General features: G+C 48.3%; 1 protein-coding gene across 1 annotated transcript in view; it reads right to left on the reverse strand.

The window, feature by feature from the left end:
- LOC141995676 (unconventional myosin-X-like) overlaps positions 1–24,445 on the reverse strand; it is a 268,905-nt gene that overhangs the window by 31,141 nt on the left and 213,319 nt on the right. The window contains exons 31-35 of the mRNA XM_074966937.1: positions 17,028–17,170; positions 11,473–11,667; positions 5,269–5,426; positions 3,995–4,118; positions 1,397–1,694 (exon numbers count right to left, since the gene is read on the reverse strand). Of these exons, the coding sequence (XP_074823038.1) occupies positions 1,397–1,694; positions 3,995–4,118; positions 5,269–5,426; positions 11,473–11,667; positions 17,028–17,170 (918 nt within the window). The remainder of the gene's footprint in view (positions 1–1,396; positions 1,695–3,994; positions 4,119–5,268; positions 5,427–11,472; positions 11,668–17,027; positions 17,171–24,445) is intronic.

The raw sequence follows: 24,445 nt of genomic DNA on the forward strand, positions 1-24,445 counted from the left end.
CTGTGGGTTCACAAAAACGGCCAAGCTGAGGGCTGACGTGAATCTCTGAGGCGAGTAAATCCGCCAATAAGCGCAAGACCCACCAAGGTAGAGGAGGAACTTTGTCACACAGGCCAGGTGCCAGCTCTTGCCACGACTGCAGGCATTAGGTAAGAACTGACATACTCATAGCTGGAGACCAGATCAGTTCAACTGTATGTTAGTTTGCTCAAAATAGGTATTAGTTTTATAAGAATCTATTTAGTGATTAGACTCTATGGAATGCTTGTAAACTGCTGCCTGCATTAATCTCACTTATAATGTCTGTATTCCATGCTATAAGAAAATGTGTAAGTTTTGCTTTATAACTTTGAAAATGTTTGCTCTGAATTTGTGAACCCAGGTACAGGAATTGTCGTCCCATCCCCTGCCCATCCAGGAGGGTTATCAAAATTTAAGTGGGCAATTATAAGACAAAAGCTTTATTAATTGCCCCATCCACCCACAGAGAAGGACACTCTGAATACTAGAAGAGGGAAATAAAAATAGTTGATGAGAAGATTTTTCATCTCTTTGCTGTTTGAACTCTCAAAGGGCTACAGAGACCAAACTGAAGCCAGAGATCCCAAAGGGTTATCTCCTGGGTCCACCCTGAAAGACACTTTGAACTGACAGATCTCTACAAATATGTCACTCTTAGGATTTAGATGGTAACTCAGTTGTGTGTATATATTTTCTTGCTTTAACCTGTAAATAACTCTCATTTATTTTTCCTACTTAATAAGCCTTCAGGTAGTGTATTATGGGATTGGCTACAGGCATTGTCTTCATGTAAGATCTAGGGTACCAATTGATCTGGCAAAGTGACTGGTCTCTTGGGATTAGAAGCAACTAAAATACAGTGTAATTTTTGCTGTAAGTGACCATTTACCAATGGCAAGATAGACTGGAGAGTTTAAGGGGACTGTCTGTGACTCCAAAGTAAGACGGCTGTAGTGATTCCGGAGTTCACATTTGTTACTGGCTGTCATGAGCCACTCCAGACAGCATGACAAGGGCACCCACCTGGGTGGGAGAACCAGTCCCCTGGCTCCAGTGACTTTAATGAATGAAAACAGAAAGTTAAAGCTGAATACAGTCATAACTTAATTATACTGTTTTCTATTGTGACAAGGCAAGCAGGGGGCAAGGAGGTTGAGTGCTGTAAAACAGCAGGTAGCAGGATCTAGGTGTGCAGGATAAAGGCTGCAATACCATAGGAACCAGTGAAGGGGGAGAAGCAGATGAACACTAGAATACAGGAGGTAGCAGGGGCTGGCCATGGAGGAAGGAGAGGCTAGCTAGGTTTCTAGGGTTCCAAGTCAAAGATGATGGAACTAGTGAAAGAAGTGGCAAGTATCTGCAAAGTGGCTCTTACCTTCTAAGGTGGAACTTGAGATAGCGGAGGATCCCTCTACTAGGAAGGAAAGTGCAGCTCATGCAGGACATCAGCTGCCAGTGGTGAAGGTTTCCAGAACTGTTGGGCTGTGGGATGTGGTTAGTTTGTTTGATTAGTTGACAATACACTTCATCACGAAGGGGCTTTAGGTCATGACAGGTCTGCAGAATGCCTTGGATAATGGGGATGGGATCAGACACTGTCTCAATCTCCTGCAGGGAGTTAAAGATCTTGATGGCTTCATCCTGCAGGCTGCAGTAGCCCTTCTCTTGCTGCACTGTAGTGGGATCACAAAAACAGGCAGACAGGATTTCAGCATTTCCCTGAATCCCCGCTTACCAAGCACACAGCATACCAGTCTGTGGACTGTGACTGACTCCATGAAACAGGAGAATGGCAACATGAGAACGAGCATTACTGATCATCTCCTGATCTCAGGAAAGCTCCTTTAAAGCTTCTTTAAATGTAAAAATACACCACTGTCCAATCAGTAAATTAAAAAATTAAACTTGTCCACATTGCAAATCATGCATATTTTTAGATATACATAAAAACACAGAGTAGTACCCTTAAAGGGACATTCTCAATTCGAAATCTAGTCAGTTTCAAAAAATGAATTCAAAGCAGTTTGAGGCACTGCCCTGGTGTCCTGAGGCCCTGCCAATTTTTGCAATCATGTTTTCATCTTTTCAGAATGTTTAAGTCTCCCCTGTTTTTGTGAGGGACCGACACAAATGACAGGGGAAACAATGGATCAGATATAAAGGTTGTAACTTGGCTTGGGGTTATTATCCCCTTAAAGTTTGGTCCCTAAAAGAAAAGAAAAACGTTCCTGTCACAGCTTCCTGCTGCCTTGCCCAGAGGAAAATAAAAGTCACAAGACAGCTTCCATTACCCAAGGATCCAAACCTAAGGTGGCTTCTTTCTGCATAGTCCAAACCAACCAAATCTGAAAGAAACAGTTTGTACTGGGCTTCTAAATCCTGGGAATTATTGTAGTCCTCCTCAGTAGGAGACATGCAATTAAATTTCACAGTTCCTTTCTTTCTCCCTCCCCAGGCTTGGTTTAGGCATGTACTCAGGCCAGGTCTACACCACATACCTATATTGATATAACTACGTTGCTCAGGGATGTGAAAAATCCACACACCGAACGACAGTTATACAGAAACTAACCCCCCATGTAGTCAGTGCTATGTTGGTGGGAAAGCTTCTCCTGCCAACATAGCTACCTCCTTTTGGGGAAGTGGATTAACTATGCCAACAGGAGAAGCTGTACGTGAAGATGAGCCCCTAGTCTGGAAGAAATCAGAGGATACCTCTCTCCCGAGCCTCTGAGTCTTATGGTTTCCCAATTAAGAGGCACAGCTGCTAGCTCCACTTCCTAGCATTCTAACAAGCCAGAGCAGTGAGCTCCTCTGCCTAGGCCTGGCAGCACCAGCAACCTTTAAGAGACGGCTCTCAGCACAGTGAAGGCGTTTAATCCCTTCCTGATCCAATTAGGGGTCGGGCACATACACTCCCTCATTAAGTGGAGACAGGGATACTGACTGTACTAAAAAGAAAAGGAGTACTAGTGGCACCTTAGAGACTAACCAATTTATTTGAGCATAAGCTTTCGTGAGCTACAGCTCACTTTATCGGATGCATTCAGTGGAATGCAGTGAGCTGTAGCTCACGAAAGCTTATGCTCAAATAAACTGGTTAGTCTCTAAGGTGCCATTAGTACTCCTTTTCTTTTTACAAATACAGACTAACACGGCTGCTACTCTGAAACCTGTCATTATGCAAGGCACTGCATTTAGCCGTATGCAGTGAGTGAGCTGTAGCTCACGAAAGCTTATGCTCAAATAAATTGGTTAGTCTCTAAGGTGCCACTAGTACTCCTTTTCTTTTTGCGAATACAGACTAACATGGCTGCTACTCTGAAACCTGACTGTACTAAGAAAATGCTGTCAATGTACAAAGCAAACACACTGAAATATGAGAAAACAACTGGGGGTGTGTCTCTAATCTCTGTTATTAATTATTTCTGGTAACAAAAGTAGGTAAGAAATGTTCAGTCAGAGTATGTTTGCTAAGCTGATGCAATCCCTTTGAGGTGTACATTTAACAGGAGGAAGAGGAGTAGCAAACTCTACACCTGTACACTGGAGTCAAGTTCATGTTCACAGATTAGCCACAGCACTGAACACAGTTTGTGTTGGGCCAATTTCCTCTGTCATCCCAGACCTTGTCCTCAAAGAGGAAAAGTATTTGTGGCAGATTGTCTCAGGGCTATGCACAGGAGAGGGGAAGCTTCAAAGCAAAGTCTGGGGAGAGAAGGAGCTGGTCCCTCTGCCAACCAAAGGGTGCATAATGGTCCCAAAGAGGACAGAGGGTCAGGCCCCATCCCATTTTGCACCATGGGAGCTGGCAGCCTGTGAATGCTATCAGCATGCTGGAGAGTTCAGATTATCCCTGGGTGCACAGGGTCTGCATCATTCAGTACTTGGGGTAATACTCGCATAGCACCTTCTCCCCTACCGCAGGGGGATAAGAAGTTTACGGGACTCTGCCAAATGAAAAAGCACTTACTATTGATACCGACATCTCCATAAGGCAGTGGCAGCAATGGGGAATGCAGAGGGTGCTGGGTGTATCTCAAGATAGGGTTCCTCCTATACGTCTGTTCCACTACTTCAAAGTTCATACTGTTTTCCTGAAGGACAGAAGAAATTTCCTCAAACCTGCCCAGTTTTTCCCCAGAACTCTTCATATTGCCAGGTTTAAACATGAGCTTCTCCCATCAGAGTTCCACAGGGGCCCAAATAACTAGGTAACAGCTCAGTTAACTTGTACTGTAAATATTTGTATAAGAATTGAAACCACCTCCCGCAGCCTGAGACTGGGACACACAAGTGCCTGAGGGGAACTGGACATACTGGTTTGTATGTGTTCAAGAGAGCAAGTCACACTTGTCAGAGGAAGTATGAATCCTAATTTGCACAAGGGGTTCACATGTGATTCAGTTCTGTGGATTCTGTCCCATGTGCATGAGGAATCAGGATGTGTCTGGGGTGGGGACTCCTGATGTTTGACCACAGCGGATTCATACATACCTGGGTTGGGGACCCTGACATTTGTGCACTCAGGAGTCACATGCCCAATGGGAATGGGAATCCCAAGGTTGGTGTCTGCAGGATCCACACATGACATAGCTGACGTGGAAGTTTCTGATTTGTGCATAAGGGGGATTTACACACACCTAGTATGGACTCCAGTGTGTGCCTGGCGAAACCCCACAATAGGATTAGCCTGAACTCGTGCAGATTAGTTTATATCTTGAAGCATGACATTTGATTATTTTAGCTACATAATTAAACATGTTTTCCCTCAGTCCTTTTAAGACACCAGTCTTCTCTCCTAACATACCTAAGATAGTGACTGAACAAGGTCAGCTGCAGATAATAGCACCAGAACCTTGGTAGAAGTGGGGGGGCCACAAGGGCAGGTGGAGGGATTGGGGCTCCCCACAGTGATGGGCAGCTTTTACTGTGGCCCAGCTCTGGCTTTTGGCTTGACCAGGGGGTGGGGCCTTAGGGGGAAGAGGGGGAGCCGGGGCAGGGCTATGGAGAGGGACCAGGCCTCATGGTGAGGGGGAGCTAAGGCCCTCCCACCATGAAGTGCAGCCCCTGCCGGCACTGCTCTATGCCTGCCCAAGGCTTCCAGTCTGCGGTGGCAACACAGCCCCTTGGCCCCCAAACTACACCCGTGTTAAAAAGTAGGTGGGCATGGCTGCTTCCAGCACCCCTGGCTGCAGATCTGGAATATTCCCCTGAACTTTGACTGCAGTGTTCAATGCTACCTACCCTGATGTCACGAATAAGCTGCTGTGTGGGTGTTTCTATGGGAACCTTGCTGTCAATGACTCCTTGGATGGCAGAGGCCCAGCGCATGGCTTCATTCAGTAGCTTGGTGTAGAGTCTGTATGAGTGCTTTCGACCATGGACTATGATGTTCCAGTAGCCTACGGGCAAACAAAGATATAGGAAGGTGGAACTTGGCTGCAATTTTCTGACTCCATATGCATGCAGCATGTGGCTGTGGAAATACATTGCTGAAACAGTGACAGTCTTATCAAATGACATGATGAAATTGGTTAAAAAGGACTGTGTGGACAAGAGCTTTTCCCTAGGAAACCACTTCTCAAGGGAGAGTCCCAGTCCAAGTCTTGATCCATCTCCATTCCTCCCGACCCACAAACGCAATGTGCTGCAGATGATGGTGGGGCATTCCAGTTCCCACCTCCCTCAAAATACAAACATTGTTTCATGGCAGGGTGACTCCACTCCACTTCACCCTTTGGCTCTAACAAGGCATACAGGTGGGGGAAGACATAACACAAGGTTGCAAGTATAAACTATCACTCTGATTGGAGCTCAATTTAAGTAGAATACTTATTTATGGAGGGTTTCTAGTCACTTGCAGTTAAGGCTGTATTTAGGTTTCAGAAGGACTCAGAGCCCTCAGTTTCACATGTTTAGGTTTGAATTTAGTCTCCAATTTTTAAGCACCTTTGCTCTTCCCAGACAACTGTATCTCTCTATTTTTTTTTGTCAAAGATTTACTAACTTCTGCAGAGGAATCATTTTAGAATTTTAAACCTTTTAGAAATCTTCCTGAGACTGTAATGGTGTGGCACTCTTATGGCTGTAAAGCCAGTCACACACCAAAAAAAAAAAAAAAGACAGTTACCTTTTCCATAACTGGTGTTCTTTGAGATGCGTTGCTCATGTCTATTCCATATTAGCTGTGTGGGCTCACCACACGCACCGGTGCCGGAAGTTTTTCCCTCAGCAGTATCTGTAGGGGACCAGCTCCAGCACCCCCTGGAGTGGCACCTGCATGGCGCTGTATAAGGGGCGCTGCCGGCTCCCCCGACCCTCAGTTCCTTCTTGCCAGAAAACTCAGACAGTGGGGAAGGAGGATGGGTCATGGAATGGATAGGATACCGAGGCTGCTAGCCTCTCTGAGGCTCCCGAAGCCAACCTGGCAGCCTGGGAGGGTTGGGTGAACCCCCAAGGATTCCACAGGTACCATGGTGCTGGCCACTGCACCTGGGGCCATGGAACAGGCTTTGGTGCTGATGATGTAGGGAACCTTGCTCCGTGCTGGAGGTATAAACAGAGTGGTCGGTACTGGGCGACCAGGATCGGGCAACATGTTGGCTCTTGTCCAACCAGTGCTGAACACTGCGTCCCGATGCATACTTGTCCACGCAAGACGGGTGTCTTGGTTGGGATCTTGGGGACCGATGGCGTTCCACAGATTTGCGTCAGACACCCGGCGACCCACACCTCACGCTACACGAATGGTACCAGGACGTTGAATGGGACCCGGAGCTAATACGGGCCAGTCGCATCTTCCTGAGCAGGGCAACCTACAACTTGGAGACGGGCGATGACAGCCCAGTGATCTGCGATCTCTGATCCTCCATCGGTCCTGTGATTGGTACCAGGCCCTTGGAGACAGTCGGGGCCGGTCTGGGAGTTCTTGCTGGGTGGTGTGTGCCTCAGAGGGTCTGCACCAATCTTCCAGTGAGGTACAATGCGATGGTGGGACATCCCCCTCAATGGGGAACGGTGCCGCTGAGGCAGGGACACATGCATAGGTCCCAACACGGGTTTTCCCCAAGACTGGGGTACCGCTGCAGCCGGTGTGGGCAGTCCCGGGAGCGTCAGGATCTCCTGAGCTACTAGAAGGGCTTCAGGCATCAATGGCACCTGAAGCTGGCCAGGGCCTGCACCGCTATCCAGAGTCGCAGGCGAAACATGGGATGGGCCGCACTGCTCGACCTGAGCTGCGGCCCGAGTTCCCAACGGGGGCATTGAGCTGCCCGGCATGGGTTGTGGCTCACCCCCAGCACTTTCCTTTCCCTTACAGGAGACAGGAGATCTTCCCCTCACAGTCTTTTTCAGCTTCTTGACCGGAGCCGTGGAGAGGGACCGGTGCCGGCTTGTGGATGGCATCAGCGGAGCACTGTGCATGGAGGTCACAGTTCTTGATGTGGAGTTGGACAGCTGCTCCGGTGCTGGAATGAGTGCTGACTCCATAATATCGCGCTCCTTCTTGGTCCTAGATTTAAAGGACTTGCAGGCACGGCACTTGTCACTTATGTGCCCTTCGCCTAAGCACCACAGGCAGCTGGTATGTGGATCTCAGATGGGCATAGGCTGTTTGCAGCTATCGCAGAGCTTAAAGCCTGGGGCATGCCCCGTCCCCAGGCTAAGTCCCGTTCAGGACTAACGAAGAGTTGAGAACTACTACTAAGGGTAACTAAGCAACTACTAACTATATACAACTATATTACAGGTTTTCAAAGTTCGCAAGAACATAGAACGAAACAACGCTAGCTGAAGCTGCAGATGTCCCAGCACCGTCACAGGTGGCAAGAAGGAACTGAGGGTGCGGGGAGCTGGCAGTGGCCCTTATGTTGCACCATGCGGGCACCACTCCAGGGGGCACCAGAGCCGGTCCCCTATGGATACTGCTGAGGGAAAAATTTCTGGCACCTGTGCATGTAGCGAGCACACACACCTAATGTGGAATGGACATGAGCAAGCACTCGAAGAAGAACTCCAAGTTTCACATGCTGATTCATTCCCATCAAAGGACAGAGAGAGGCCACTTTCTAAAATTTATTTTTAAACATAAAAAGAAGTATTCCTCTATCCATTAAAACCTATTTTACCCCTACAAGGAAAAGCCAAGAAAACTGCTCTGGTGCAGAGCCTAGTTTGCACCAAGTACTAAGAGAATGGTGCATAGGGCTCTCCCTCTGGCACATGTCACCTAGACCATCATCTCTCCGCCATGGCAACCCAAATACCACAGCTGCCCAGCCTGCCTCCTTCACTCACAAGATCTACTCCTCACAGAGACTCTGCAGTGCCAGGGAGGTGAAATGGATAGCAGAGGGCCACAAGAGAGAAATCAGACCTTTGAGAAGACCGGGGGATAAAGAAATGGGGGCTGGAGTGAGAGGCAGAGCCCAGTTTTTATGTTCTAAGATCTCAGTGCTCATATGGACCAGTGTCTATTCAGTGCTGCTGGCTCATGGTCCAGGGATTGAAGGCAGCAGCACTACAAGGTGCCAACTCTGTGTATACTGAGGTACCAGTGCACCAAGGGCTCCCTCTGGTGGGCCTGCCTTGAGTGTCCGAGGACTGGCGCACTGGTGCACTCAGGGCTCCGCACAGTGCTGCTGTTGGCTCTACTGGCACAGGAGTCAGCACTGCTGCGGGATGTTGCGGGGAAGCAGTGTCCGTATAGGGGGCAGGAGTGAGCAGGGAAGGCGTGCCCATGTTCTTTCCCCCCGTAAATATACCACCAGGCTCCCTGGGAAGTTTTAAACCTTCCCAGCAGAAGTCCTGGTCCGATGGACCGGCTTAGGTCTGTAAGATGGATCTCTGCTCATCAGTTAGAGAAAATGCATTAGATCGGGGTTTTCAACCTTTTTCTTTCTAGCCCCCAACATGTATAAAAACTCCAGGGCCTGGGGTGGGGGGCACCAGGCACTGGAGCCCACAGGCATAGGCGTAGTTTGACTTCTGTGTGTGTGTGTGTGGGGGGGGGGGGTTTGCATCTCGGGCCAGCTCCGCACGGCAGAACCCAGGGAGGGAGTGTCACCTCTGCGCCCTGACTCACCTCAGCAGGCCACTCGCTTGTCTGGGTTAGGAAGGGGGCACAACCAAAAATTATAACTCAAAGGTGTGAGCTCAGCCCAAAAAGTTTGAAAAGTGCTCAGGCAGCAGGTAGCTAGAGGCTATGTGCAGGCTGGGATGTGGCTCAGAGTGCGGGCAGGAGTGTAGCTCGGGGCTGTGTGTGGGAAGGGGAGTGGCTCAGGGTGCAGGCAGGGAGTAGCTAGGAACTGTGTGCGGGTAGGGGGTAGCTCAGGGTGCAGGGAGAGGGTAGCTAGGGGCTGTGTGTGGGCAGGGGTGGTAGCTCAGTGTGCAGGCAGCTAGGGGCTGTGTGCGGGCAGGGGGTAGCTCAGGATGCAGGGAAGGGATAGCTAGGGGCTGTGTGCGGGCAGGGCATAGCTCAGAGTGCAGGGAGGAGGTAGCTAGGGGCTGTGTGTGGGCAGGAGGTAGCTCAGGGTGCAGAGAGAGGGTAGCCAGGGGCTGTGTGCTGGGAGGGGGGTAGCTCATGGTGCAGGGAGGGGGTAGCCAGGGGCTGTGTGGGCAGGGGAGTAGCTCAGGGTACAGAGAGGGGGGCTCAGGGCTATGTGCAGGCAGGGGGTAGCTAGGGGCTGTGTGCTGGGAGAAGGGTAGCTCATGGTGCAGGGAGGGGGTAGCCAGGGGCTGTGTGTCAGGAATGGCAGGGCCCCTGCGGAAGCTGCTCCCTGAAGTCTCTGCCAGCTCCAGAGCCAGATCCCAAAACAGGGCAGGGAGCTGAGCAGCAGCCATAGCCCTAGGCAGCAGCAGGAGACAGAGGAACAACGCAGCTGCCTGCTCCATGCATCAGCCAGAGCAGCAGCCGCCCCGCACTGTATGGCTCCTCCAAGTGGGGGTGGGAGGGGGGAATGTGTGGACCTAACCAAAGAGTGGCAGTCCTGGGGGTAAGGCACTGCAGTTTGGGGGGACAATGCCCCCCTGTGTCTTCCTCCCATCTCTGCCCATGGGTTCGGGGCTTCTGGCCCATGGGGCAATGGGGATCATAGACTCCCTGAAACTGGCTTGCAGACCCCCAGGGGGCCACAGATCCACAGTTGAGAACCGTTGCACTAGATGGAGATGCTATCCCTGGAACAGAGCCTAGCACTTGCAACTTTGAGCATGTATCCAATCCCAGTGCACATGCCGAGACCCTCTAACTCAATGGCTCTCAACCTTTCCAGACTACTGTACCCCATTCAGCAGTCTGATTTGTCTTGTGTACCCTCAAGTTTCACCTCACTTAAAAACTACATGCTTACGAAATCAGACATAAAAATACAAGGGTCACAGCACACTATTACTGAAAAATTGCTGACTTTCTCATTTTTACCATAGAATTATAAAAAAAAATCAATTGGAATATAAATGTACTTACATTTCAGCGTATCATATATAGAGCCATATAAACAAGTCGTCGTCTATATGAAATTTTAATTTGTACTGACTTCGCTAGTATATGTAGCTTGTTGTAAAACCAAGCAAATGTCTAGATGAGTTCATGTACACCCAGAGGTACACATACCCCTGGTTGAGAACCACTGCTCTAACTCACACTCCCATGCACTGCTATACCTCCTACCTCTAGCTTTTCTGTGCACACACAACTCATGATGTCCTGAGCAATACTGTCATAGTTTACCTGTGCTCCCTCATGTATCTATATCCATCTGTTGTCTCTTGTATAATTAGACTGTAAGCCCTTGCGGGCAGGGACCATCTTTTTTGTTCTGTGTTTGTATAGTGTTTAACACAATGGGGTCACTGGTCTATACTTAGGACCCCAGATGCTACAGTAATACAAATAATAATTGACTTTATGAGTGGACAAATGTCAGTAGGGAACATATGCGAATCTGGCTATTGTTAGTTAAGTTTGTGCATCTGAGTGTGATTTAGAGGAACTGCGTGCGTGGATTGGGATAAATCCAAATTGCAAGTGCCAGGGAATTTGTTCTGAAGGGAGGAATCTGGGAACCACTGGGTAGTATGTTGAAGTGTATAGATTGGGCTTGCCTAAACTACTGTTTCTCCTTGATTTTCGGTAATATGTTGGAGGGACTGTAACTGAACAACTTTAAATTACTGTCTAATTGATAATTTGTTAGGTGGGCACATGCAGGGGTGATGACAGACAACCTTCATTCTTCTCTTGACCTTTTCAAACCTCTTCATTGTTTTCATATGGTGAAGTATCAACAATTGGACACAGCAGCCCAAATAAAGGCACAGAGCACTTCTCACTATATAATTCTTCATCACGCTGTCTGTATCATATCCTGAAACCTCCCTCCCTTGGTCAGTCACAGATAGGAAGACTGTTCTTGAAAAATGAATTTCCTTTTTGTTTGTCTCTCTTACCAGTTTCTTTAAAGACTCTTTCATCAGCCTGGACCACAGAGCAGAGGCTATTGAGAACAAGTGTGCCAAGTTTGGTGGCTGTGCGTTCTGAAGATTTGTAGTAATCAAGGGCGGTGTTTGTCAGCACAAACCAGCGTTTCTTCACCTTCAGAGAGGATGTCTTGTTGCTGCTTTGAACTTCCTTATGAAGCCAGCCTAACGGGAAAGAGGCACAATAACCTTTAAGTTATTGGAGAGAGTCACTGATGGGATGTTTGCCCCTCTCCTGCTGGTGGGACCCTGCAGCTCTCTATCCTCTGCTGGATGTGCCCAGATCTCAAGCTCCTCCTAAATGGCCTCTGGTGGGCCCTCCAGCTTCCCTTCTGCTCAAGACAGCAGTACCCTCCATGGTCTAGTTAATCTGTCTCTAGAAGGATCTACCTCACTGAGCACACTATGGACACTACTGGTAATAAACTGACATGTCCCTTCCCCTCATGAGCTGTTATAGCCCGAGCCACAACTGGATGAATCTGTTCCCTGCTGCTCAGTGAGAATAATTTCCCCCTTCCCTCCCCATCACCAAGAGTCCTCTCATTTCAGCACACCTCACCTCTTGACATGTGAGAATTTGCTTGAAATTCACAATCTCCTGTATCCTAACCAGGGACTGAACAGACCGCATACAATTCATTGTCCTACTGAAAAGCCACTGCCAGGTGTTACACATATCATACTGCTGTGGCTCAGTTATAAACCTCACCACAAACTATGGTTACTGAGCATAACAGGAGGCATATTCCCTTTCTCTCAAGAGCCCTGGAACAGCTGATTAGGAAAACCTCACCTCTGCTCCTATCTGCCCCGGAGCAACCCCAGCTCGTAGTGGAAAACCTGCTTGTGATGTAAAGAAGTGCCCAAGCGATGTCAGGCTCTCAGTGTGATGGGATAGGCTAATATCAGCCTATTAGAATTACCGAACCTTTGGTTTCTCCTGAACATGGTTAGAACCAATCCTGTGGGATCCCACTAGAAACACCCCCCTTGTTGATGATTCTCCATTAACAATTACATTATTATTTGTATCTATCACTTAGTCTTTAATCCATTTAAAATGTGCCATATTGATTTTGTATAACTCTAGATTTCATAAGCCTTGTATAAGGCTAGGGGAAGGAGTCCAGGAGAGCTGGCTGTATTTTAAAGAATCCTTATTGAGGTTACAGGGACAAACCATCCCAATGTGTAGAAAGAATAGTAAATATGACAGGCGACCAGCTTGGCTTAACAGTGAAATCCTTGCTGATCTTAAACACAAAAAAGAAGCTTACAAGAAGTGGAAGATAGGACAAATGACCAGGGAAGAGTATAAAAATATTGCTCGGGTATGCAGGAGTGAAATCAGGAAGGCCAAATCACACCTGGAGTTGCAGCTAGCAAGAGATGTTAAGAGTAACAAGAAGGGTTTCTTCAGGTATGTTAGCAACAAGAAGAAAGTCAAGGAAAGCGTGGGCCCCTTCCTGAATGAGGGAGGCAACCTAGTGACAGAGGATGTGGAAAAAGCGAATGTACTCAATGCTTTTTTTGCCTCGTCTTCACGAACAAAGTCAGCTCCCAGACTACTGCACTGGGCAGCACAGCATGGGGAGGAGGTGACCAGCCCTCTGTGGAGAAAGGAGTGGTTTGGGACTATTTAGAAAAGCTGGATGAGCACAAGTCCATGGGGCCGGATGCGCTGCATCCGAGAGTGCTAAAGGAGTTGGCGGATCTGATTGCAGAGCCATTGGCCATTATCTTTGAAAACTCATGGCGATCGGGGGAGGTCCCGGACGACTGGAAAAAGGCTAATGTAGAGCCCATCTTTAAAAAAGGGAAGGAGGAGGATCCTGGGAAATACAGGCCAGTCAGCCTCACCTCAGTCCCTGGAAAAATCATGGAGCAGGTCCTCAAGGAATCAATTCTGAAGCACTTAGAGGAGAGGAAAGTGATCAGGAACAGTCAGCATGGATTCACCAAGGGCAAGTCATGCCTGACTAATCTCATTGCCTTCTGTGACACGATAACTGGCTCTGTGGATGAGGGGAAAGCAGTGGACGTGTTGTTCATGTCAAAAGCTTTGCTAAAGTCAAGGGTCTCCCACATTATTCTTGCCAGCAAGTTAAAGAAATATGGGCTGGGTGAATGGACGATAAGGTGGATAGAAAGGTGGCTAGATTGTTGGGCTCAACAGGTAGTGATCAATGGCTCCATGTCTAGTTGGCAGCTGGTATCAAATGGAGTGCCACAAGGGTCAGTCCTCGGGCTGGTTTTGTTCAATATCTTCATTAATGATCTGGAGGATGGTGTGGATTGCACCCTCAGCAAGTTTGCAGATGACACTAAACTGGGAGGAGAGGTAGATACACTAGAGGGTACGGATAGGATATAGAGGGCCCTAGACAAATTAGAGGATTGGGCCAAAAGAAATTCGATGAGGTTCAACAAGGACAAGTGCAGAGTCCTGCACTTAGGACGGAAGAATGGCTAGGTAGCAGTTCTGCAGAAAAGGACCTAGGGGTGACAGTGGACGAGAAGCTGGATATGAGTCAACAGTGTGACCTTGTTGCCAAGAAGGCCCAATGGCATTTTGGGATGTACAAGTAGGGGTATTGCCAGCAGATCGAGGGACGTGATCGTTCCCCTCTGTTCGACATTGGTGAGGCCTCATCTGGAGTACTGTGTCCAGTTTTGGGCCCCACACTACAAGAAGGATGTGGAAAAATTGGAAAACGTCCAGCGGAAGGCAACAAAAATGATTAGTGGGCTGGAACACATGACTTATGAGGAGAGGCTGAGGGAACTGAGATCGTTTAGTCTGCGGAAGAGAAGAATGAGGGGGTATTTGATAGCTGCTTTCAACTACCTGAAAGGGGGTTCCAAAGAGAAGGGATCTAGACTGTTCTCAGTGGTAGCAGATATCAGAATGAGGAGTAATGGTCTCAAGTTGCAGTGGGGGAGGTTTAGGTTGGATATTAGGAAAAATTTTTTCACTAGGAGGGTGGTGAAACACTGGAATGCGTTACCTAGGGAGGTGGTGGAATCTCCTTCCTTAGAATTTTTAAGGTCAGGCTTGACAAAGCCCTGGCTGGGATGATTTAGTTGGGGATTGGTCCTGCTTTGAGCAGGGGGTTGGACTAGATGACCTCCTGAGGTCCCTTCCAACCCTGATATTCTATGAAAGTATTTGAGAGGCCTTCTTGGACTTCTTTGGGTAGTGGTGGTTTGTGGACTGTTCCAGGGAGCATTTCCACTGTGATTAGCACCTTCCATAAGATACACTTAATTATTAGAGGAGGGAAAAGAGTCTCATAAATCCTCCTTTAGTGCTGCCTGGTCTGAGATAGATAATTCCCCTTCCTCGAAGGAAATCAAACTGGATGATGAGGAGGAAAAATTTTACCTCTCCTTGTTCCTATATCTCAAATTTTTTAGCCTATGGCTCTTCAGACTCCTCCCCAGTGGAGAAGACTAGGAGGAGGATTGAGAAGCGTTCTTCTTCTTTGACTTTCCCTTTTTTCTGAGTCCAACAATCCCTGCAGGAGCACCTGCCTCCTCACTTAGCACAAGGACTTGTGATAAGAGTCTGAACTGAGGACTCTTTGAACCTGCAGGTCTTTTTTTTTTTTTTTTTAACTGATCTTTTTCTCTCTGTGAGGGTTAGTCACTGGATTCTGCCCTTCGAACTTTAACAGCTGTTTTGGAAGAGAACATGGGGGAGGTCACCACCCTGTTCCTGAAGTGGAGGGACCTTCAGAAGAAGGGTCCTGATGAACATGTCCCCAAGGGGGCAGAGTTTTAGAGAATGAGAGAGGGATTTTTCTGTTTCTTTGGTAGGAGAAGACTCTATGCTCATATAGCCCACCTTTCTGTCCAGAATAAAGTAGAGTCACTTCAGGAGACACCCCTGAAGCTGAGGGAGTTAAGAGTTCCAAGGAATGTACTAGTGGAAGAGGTGCTGGGGTGGTCATTTTCCTCCACATTGGCTGCACCAGGGCTGAAAGGACCAGTAGAGCTGAAATCCTCATTTGGCAAGTCAGAGGAGAGGATGCTGTGTCACTGGCAGCAGCAATAGTGGCTGCTTATTCCACAGGAAATTCAGGCACCATTATGGGATGGAGCTACAGCACTTTCTGCATGCCACATAGTGTGGGGAAGGGACTCTGCAGCCCAATTCCACGGCTCAGCATGGAGCAGGCCCTCATGCTGATGAGGGGGTTAGAGGACTGCAGGGAACTGAACCATGCTCATGCCTCTGGGTTGCCCTCTGAGGGGACACCGACCAGACTCTCTCAGTCCGGTCGCAGTACTCTTGCAAAGGAAGGAATAAGGCTTGGGGGACATTTGCAGTTCTCTTTATTTGTAATGTGCCAAGAGAGAAGGGGAAAACAGGTCTGATTCTGCTGTAATCCTGCCCTCAAGAAGGGTAAGCCTGGCTCAAAATTTCCTGGCCAACAGAGAGCATCTTTGTTTAAAAAAATATATATTTTGTTTGGAGTCTCCATTTAGTTAAATTCAGAATTTTAAGAAATCTTATCCCTAAAGACTCTGCTACAATAAGGAGATCCCTGGTCTGCTGTCTGCGTAGGAGTGAAAGCAGAGAACTTTGGAGGTTCTCCACCAAGCGGCAGTCCTGGTCCCAGGCTGGCTGTCAATCTTAGTTCTGCCTCCCACCAGCAGGAAGAGGGGGAACGCACCACAGTACAGACTGCTGGACATGGAGCACGTGGTGGGCTAGCAGGGGCGCTGGAACAATTTTTATAGTGGGAGTGCTGAGAGCCATTGAACCAAACTGTAAACCCTGTATATAATTGAAACTATTTCAAGCCATGTGGTACGGCAGCACCCCCCAGTTCCAGCACATATGGGGGTGAGAACCAATTCATCTACTTTGTTACCCTCTTGAGAACTATCTGATCCAGGGACAATGTATGAGCCCATTATGGATAGACTTAGCCTGTCTGTGATATGTCTTCCTCTTTTTCCAGGCAAGTGACCACTACCAATGTGCTACATAAGGCATCAAAAAGAGATCACCTTTGTGAGACATGCCTTCTCTTTCCCCTTGGGCAGATGGCTCATTTATACCTTGCCACCTAAAACCCTTCATCACAAAGTCCTAATCAAGCTCAAGAGAAATGAAGGTTCAATAATTCTAAAAGGCTGACAACATCTAAGATAAATATGGTTCTCCACCATTAGGGACAGCAATAAACAGTCCATCAGCTATGAAGGAGGCCAGGTTCCCACTCAGGCAGATCACAAAGCAGCAGCGAGGGTGGGTCAAGGGCTCACACAGCATAATGATGAGAATCTACACAGGCAATTTTCAGAAGAGAACATGCTGTTTACTCCCCCTTCCAGTCCATTAATGAAGGGGCTAGATAAGACCAGAACTAGCATAATACCAAACACTAGACACCTCCATATATGTGAGTGACATATCCAAACACATTTGGATTTCCATTTTTGTGACATGTTGATGATGTGTTCTTTGAGTTTGTGTGCAGAATAAGGTTACAGTACGTGTTTCCTTTTACCTCTCACAAGAAACTCCTGACCATCAATCCTGGATTCGCCTTTGGGTTTCTGTAGGAGCGAGATCCAGTGATGCATCTCCTCTGGGGTGTCACTGTTACAGTGAATCACTCGATTTGCTGTGATGATCACAAAGGAATTTGGCCTGCCAGAAAACATGAGAATTAAAACTGGTCATATCAGATCCATGTCTGGAGCAAAAGCATGGTTGAGACAGAGCACCTCTCTTCAGCCATCAGCCCCTCTGCCAAAGGGCCTGCATAGCCATAGCCTGAGCCTTCACCTTTAACCATCAGCCCCTCTGCCTCAGCATAAGCAATGCCAGTCAGACCTATGGAAAACATACTATGGAGAGTTGGGGGAACATTTAAACAGGGGAAAGAGCCCCCCCAGACTGGATTACAAATTGTGGGGAGGAGTGTATTCAGACAGCAGGCATGGGATCTGTAGCACACGCCAATCATAATAGCATGAAGGTGCCTCTCATGGACTCCTGTCATCCTCCCTCAAGTCCCATTGCTTGGTTCAACATAAGCTGAGGATTGACACCTCAGTACTTTAGTGAGAGAGACAGAATTCCTCCTAGGACAAAGAAAGGCATCTTAGGTGGCAGATCTTCAGCTGGTGGAAATTGTCATAGCTCCGATGAAGTCAATGGAACTATGTCAGTTCTCACCAGCCAGGGATCTACCTCTAAGATTACTGTTAAGGACAATTATAGAATCATAGAAGATGAGGGTTGGAAGAGACCTCAGGAGGTCATCTAGTCCAACCCCCTGTTCAAAGCAGGACCAACCCCAACTAAATCATCCCAGCCAGGGCTTTGTCAAACAGGCCTTAAAAACCTCTGAGGATGGAGATTCCACCACCTCCCTAGGTAACCCATTCCAGTGCTTCACCACCCTCCTAATGAAATAGTTTTTCCTAATATCCAACCTAGACCATCCCCACTGCAACTAGAGACCATTACTCCTCGTTCTGTCATCTGCCACCACTGAGAACAGCCAAGCTCCATCCTCTTTGGAACCCCCCTTCAAGTAGTTGAAGGCTGCTATCAAATCCCCCCTCACTCTTCTCTTCTGAAGATGAAATAAGCCCAGTTCCCTCAGCCTTTCCTCGTAAGTCATGTGCCCCAGCCCCCTAATCATTTTCATTGCCCTCCACTGGACTCTCTCCAATTTGTCCACATCCTTTCTGTAGTGGGAGGCCCCAGACTGGACGCAATACTCCAGATGTGGCTTCACCAGTGCCAAATAGAGGGGAATAATCGCTTCCCTCGATCTGCTGGCAATGCTCCTACTAATGCAGCCCAATATGCTGTTTGTCTTCTTGGCAACAAGGGCACACTCTTGATTCATATCCAGCTTCTTGTCCACTGTAATCCCCAGGTCCTTTTCTGCAGACCTGCCGCTTAGCCGGTCAGTCCCCAGCCTGTAGCAGTGCCTGGGATTCTTCTGTCCTAAATGCAGGACTCTGCACTTGTCCTTGTTGAACTTCATCAGATTTCTATTCACCCAATTCTCCAATTTGTCTAGGTCACTCTGGACCCTATCCCTACCCTCCAGTGAATCTACCTCTCCCCGCCCTTTAGTGTCATCTGCAAACTTGCTGAGGGTGCAATCCATCCCATCATCCAGATCATTAACGAAGAGGCTGAACAAAACCGGCCCCAGGACAGACCCCCTGGGGCACTCGACTTGATACTGGCTGCCAACTAGACATTGAGCCATTGATCACTACCTGTTGAGCTCCACGATCTAGCCAGCTTTCTATCCACCTTATGGTCCATTCATCCAACCCATACTTTAACTTGCTGGCAAGAATAATGTGGGAGACCATATCAAAAGCTTTGCTAAAGTCAAGATGTATCACATCCACCACTTTCCCCATATCCACAGAACCAATTATCTCATCATAGAAAGCAATCAGGTTAGTCAGGCATGACTTGCCCTTGGTGAATCCATGTTGATTGTTCCTGATCACTTTCCTGTCCTCCAAGTGCTTTAAAATGGATTCCTTGAGGACCTGCTCCATGATTTTTCCAGAGACTGAGATGAGGCTGACCAGTCTGTAGTTCCCTGGATTCTCCTCCTTCCCTTTTTAAAAGATGGGCACTATATTTGCCTTTTTCTAATTGTCCTGGACCACCCCGATCGCCATGAGTTTTCAAAGATAATGGCCAATGGCTCTGCAATCACATCAGCCAATTCCCTCAGCAGCCTCGGATGCACTGCATCCGGCCCCAGGGACTTTTGCAGGTTCAGCTTTTCTAAATACTCCTTAACCTGTTCTTTCATCACTGAGGTTGCTCACCTCCTCCCCATACTGTGCTGCCCAGTACAGCAGTCTGGGAGCTGATCTTGTCTGTGAAGACCAAGGCAAAAAAAAAGCATCGAGTACATTAGCTTTTTCCACATCCTCTGTCACTAGGTTGCCTCCCCCATTCAATAAGGGTCCCACACTTTCCCTGACCTTCTTCTTGTTGCTAACATACCTGTAGAAACCCTTCTGGTTACCCTTCACATCCCTTGCTAGCTGCAACTCCAATTGTGCTTTGGCCTTCCTGATTACACCCCTGCATGCTTGAGCAATATTTTTATACTCTTCCCTAGTCATCTGTCCAAGTTTCCACTTCTTGTAAGCTTCCCTTTTGTGTTTAAGCTCACAAAAGATCTCTCTGTTAAGCCAAGGTGGTTGCCTGCCATATTTGCTATTGTTTCTGTACATCGGGATGGTTTGTTCCTGCGCCCAATAAGGCTTCTTATTTGGAGTTTGCCTGGGAGTTTGTCTGGGATCTGTCTGAGAGGAGGTACGCTAAGGGCTGCATTAGGGAGGCTGTGCTGGTGAGTATCTGAGTGTCTGTTGTGGGGACAGTTGGACAGTTTGACCATGTGCTTGATTGGCTGTTTGAAAAGCGAGAATTGGGAATGCTTTCTTCCAGGTGAGCCTTGAGAGGGCCTGACTGTTATAAAAAGCCAGTCAGCTGAGCGGCGAACAGCAGAGAGGCTAACAGAGGGAGTTTGCCTGGGAGTTCGCCTGGGGAGAGCCCACTGAGGCTTACATCTTGCCAGCTTCTCTGAGTAGTCACTACAACTCCTGAGGAAGCTCGAAGAAGGAAGGTAATATGGATGGTGAGTGTTCAACTGTTGTGACCTGCACTGGATATGCCACGTTTGTCTTTCTTCCACAGGAGAGAAGCGACTTTGTCTGTACGAAGTGCAAGCTGGTCTCCATATTGGAAGAGAAGATTCAAGGTCGGGAGCAACAGGTATCGACCCTGCATTGCATAAGAGAAACTGAAGATTTCCTGGACAGACGTCAGGATATGCTTCTACGGACACAACGTTCTGAAGATTCAGAGCAGGCTGCGCAGCGGGGACAGGAGGACGGTGAAGAAATTTGGCAGCATGTGACCTCCAGAAAAAGAAAGGGGAGCGTCCATGTACCAGCAATGCAGATTCAGGTAAGCAACCATTTTCATGTTCTCTCCACAGGTACTAATGCGGAGAGTGGACTAGATAATATATCTGAGGGAAGGGAACAGAAGGAGACTCCGCCGATTGGAAGGCATGAGATGCACTGTGCTAGGGATGGGGGTTCCACGACCACCGCTCCCAAGAGAAGGAGGCGGGTTGTGGTGGCTGGGGACTCTCTCCTCAGGGGGACCGAGTCATCTATCTGCCGCCCTGATCGGGAAAACCGAGAAGTCTGCTGCTTGCCAGGAGCTAGGATTCACGATGTGACAGAAAGACTGCCAAGACTCATCAAGCCCTCGGATCGCTACCCCTTCCTGCTTCTCCACGTGGACACCAATGATACTGCCAAGAATGACCTTGAGTGGATCACTGCAGACTACTGGGTTTGAAGGATAAAGGAGTTTGAGGTGCAAGTGGTGTTTTCGTCCATCCTCCCGTGGAAGGAAAAGGCCTGGGTAGAGACCGTCGAATCGTGGAAGTCAATAAGTGGCTACGCAGGTGGTGTTGGAGAGAAGGCTTTGGATTCTTTGATCATGGGATGGTGTTCCAAGAAGGAGGAGTGGTAGGCAGAGACGGGCTCCACCTAACGAAGAGAGAGAAGAGCATCTTCGCAAGCAGGCTGGCTAACCTAGTGAGGAGGGCTTTAAACTAGGTTCACCGTGGGAAGGAGACCAAAGCCCTGAGGTAAGTGGGGAAGTGGGATACCGGGAGGAAGCACGAGCAGGAGTGCGCGGGAGGGCAGGGCTCCTGCCTCATACTGAGAAAGAGGGACGATCAGCAAGTTATCTCAAGTGCCTATACACAAATGCAAGAAGCCTGGGAAACAAGCAGGGAGAACTGGAAGTCCTGGCACAGTCAAGGAATTATGATGTGATTGGAATAACAGAGACTTGGTGTGATAACTCACATGACTGGAGTACTGTCATGGGTGGATATAAACTGTTCAGGAAGGACAGGCAGGGCAGAAAAGGTGGGGGAGTTGCATAGTATGTAAGGGAGCAGTATGACTGCTCGGAGCTCAAGTATGAAACTGCAGAAAAACCTGAGAGTCTCTGGATTAAGTTTAGAAGCGTGAGCAATAAGGGCGATGTCGTGGTGGGAGTCTGCTATAGACCACCGGACCAGGGGGATGAGGTGGACGAGGCTTTCTTCCGGCAACTCACGGAAGTTACTAGATCGCAGGCCCTGGTTCTCATGGGAGACTTCAATCACCCTGATATCTGCTGGGAGAGCAATACAGCAGTGCACAGACAATCCAGGAAGTTTCTCGAACGTGTAGGGGACAATTTCCTGGTGCAAGTGCTGGAGGAAACAACTAGGGGCAGAGCTCTTCTTGACCTGCTGCTCACAAACCGGGAAGAATTAGTAGGGGAAGCAAAAGTGGATGGGAACCTGGGAGGCAGTGACCATGAGATGGTCGAGTTCAGGATCCTGACACAAGGAAGAAGGGAGAGCAGCAGAATACGGACCCTGGACTTCAGAAAAGCAGACTTTGACTCCCTCAGGGAACTGATGGGTAGGATCCCCTGGGAGAATAACATGAGGGGGAAAGGAGTCCAGGAGAGCTGGCTGTATTTTAAAGAATCCTTATTGAGGTTACAGGGACAAACCATCCCGATGTGTAGAAAGAAGAGTAAATATGGCAGGCGACCAGCTTGGCTTAACAGTGAAATCCTTGCTGATCTTAAACACAAAAAAGAAGCTTACAAGAAGTGGAAGATTGGACAAATGACCAGGGAAGAGTATAAAAATATTGCTCGGGTATGCAGGAGTGAAATCAGGAAGGCCAAATCACACCTGGAGTTGCAGCTAGCAAGAGACGTTAAGAGTAACAAGAAGGGTTTCTTCAGGTATGTTAGCAACAAGAAGAAAGTCAAGGAAAGTGTGGGCCCCTTCCTGAATGAGGGAGGCAACCTAGTGGCAGAGGATGTGGAAAAAGCGAATGTACTCAATGCTTTTTTTGCCTCTGTCTTCACGAACAAGGTCAGCTCTCAGACTACTGCACTGGGCAGCACAGCATGGGGAGGAGGTGACCAGCCCTTTGTGGAGAAAGGAGTGGTTTGGGACTATTTAGAAAAAATGGACATGCACAAGTCCATGGGGCCGGATGCGTTGCATCCGAGAGTGCTAAAGGAATTGGCGGATGTGATTGCAGAGCCATTGGCCATTATCTTTGAAAACTCATGGCGATTGGGGGAAGTCCCGGAAGACTGGAAAAAGGCTAATGTAGTGTCCATCTTTAAAAAAGGGAAGAAGGAGGATCCTGGGAACTACAGGCCAGTCAGCCTCACCTCAGTCCCTGGAAAAATCATGGAGCATGTCCTCAAGGAATCAATTCTGAAGCACTTAGACGAGAGGAAAGTGATCAGGAACAGTCAGCATGGATTCACCAAGGGAAAGTCATGCCTGACTCATCTAATTGCTTTCTGTGATGAGATAACTGGCTCTGTGGATGAAGGGAAAGCAGTGGACGTGTTATTCCTCGACTTTAGCAAAGCTTTTGACACGCTCTCCCACAGTATTCTTGACAGCAAGTTAAAGAAGTATGGGCTGGATGGATGCACTACGAGGTGGGTAGACAGTTGGCTAGATTGTCAGGCTCAATGGGTAGTGATCAATGGCTCCATGTCTAGTTGGCAGCCGGTATCAAGCGGAGAGCCCCAAGGGTCGGTCCTGGGGCCGGTTTTGTTCAATATCTTCATAAATCATCTGGAGGATGGTGTGGATGGCATCCTCAGCAAGTTTGCAGATGACACTAAACTGGGAGGAATGGTAGATACGCTGGAGGGTAGGGATAGGATACAGAGGGACCTAGAGGGTCCTAGACAAATTGAAGGATTGGGCCAAAAGAAAGCTGATGAGGTTCAACAAGAACAAGTGCAGAGTCCTGCACTTAGGACCGAAGAATCCCATGCACCGCTACAGACTAGGGACCGAATGGCTAGGCAGCAGTTCTGCAGAAAAGGACCTAGGGGTTACAGTGGACAAGAAGCTGGATATGAGTCAACAGTGTGCCCTCGTTGCCAAGAAGGCCCAATGGCATTTTGGGATGTATAAGTAGGGACATTGCCAGCAGATCGAGGGACGTGATCATTCCCCTGTGTTCGACATTGGTGAGGCCTCATCTGGAGTACTGTGTCCAGTTTTGGGCCCCACACTACAAGAAGGATGTGGATAAATTGGAAAACGTCCAGCGGAGGGCAACAAAAATGATTAGGGGTCTGGAACACATGACTTATGAGGAGAGGCTGAGGGAACTGGGATTGTTTAGTCTGCGGAAGAGAAGAATGAGGGGGGATTTGATAGCTGCTTTCAACTACCTGAAAGGGGGTTTCAAAGAGGATGGCTCTAGACTGTTCTCAGTGGTAGCAGATGACAGAACAAGGAGTAATGGTCTCAAGCTGCAGTGGGGGAGGTTTAGGTTGGATATTAGGAAAAACTTTTTCACTAGGAGAGTGGTGAAACATTGGAATGCGTTACCTAGGGAGGTGGTGGAATCTCCTTCCTTAGAAGTTTTTAAGGTCAGGCTTGACAAAGCCCTGGCTGGGATGATTTAATTGGGGATTGGTCCTGCTTTGAGCAGGGGGTTGGACTAGATGACCTCCTGAGGTCCCTTCCAAACCTGATATTCTATGATTCTATGATTCTTTAAAATACAGCCAGTTCTCCCGGCTCCTTTCCCTCTCATATTAGCCTCCCGAGGGATCCTGCCCATCAGTTCCCTGAGGGAGTCAAAGTCTGCTTTTCTGAAGTCCAAGGTCCGTCTTCTGCTGCTCTCCTTTCTTCAGGATCCTGAACTCTACTATTTCATGGTGACTGCTGCCCAGGTTGCCTCCCACTTCTACTTCTACTTCCCCTACCAATTCTTCCCTGTTTGTGAGCAACGGGACAAGAGGAACACAGCCCCTAATTGAGAGCATTCACTAATTTCTAAGGAATCAGAA

Source organism: Natator depressus, chromosome 11 (assembly GCF_965152275.1).
Source record: "Natator depressus isolate rNatDep1 chromosome 11, rNatDep2.hap1, whole genome shotgun sequence".
In the NCBI taxonomy this organism is placed as follows: domain Eukaryota; kingdom Metazoa; phylum Chordata; order Testudines; family Cheloniidae; genus Natator; species Natator depressus.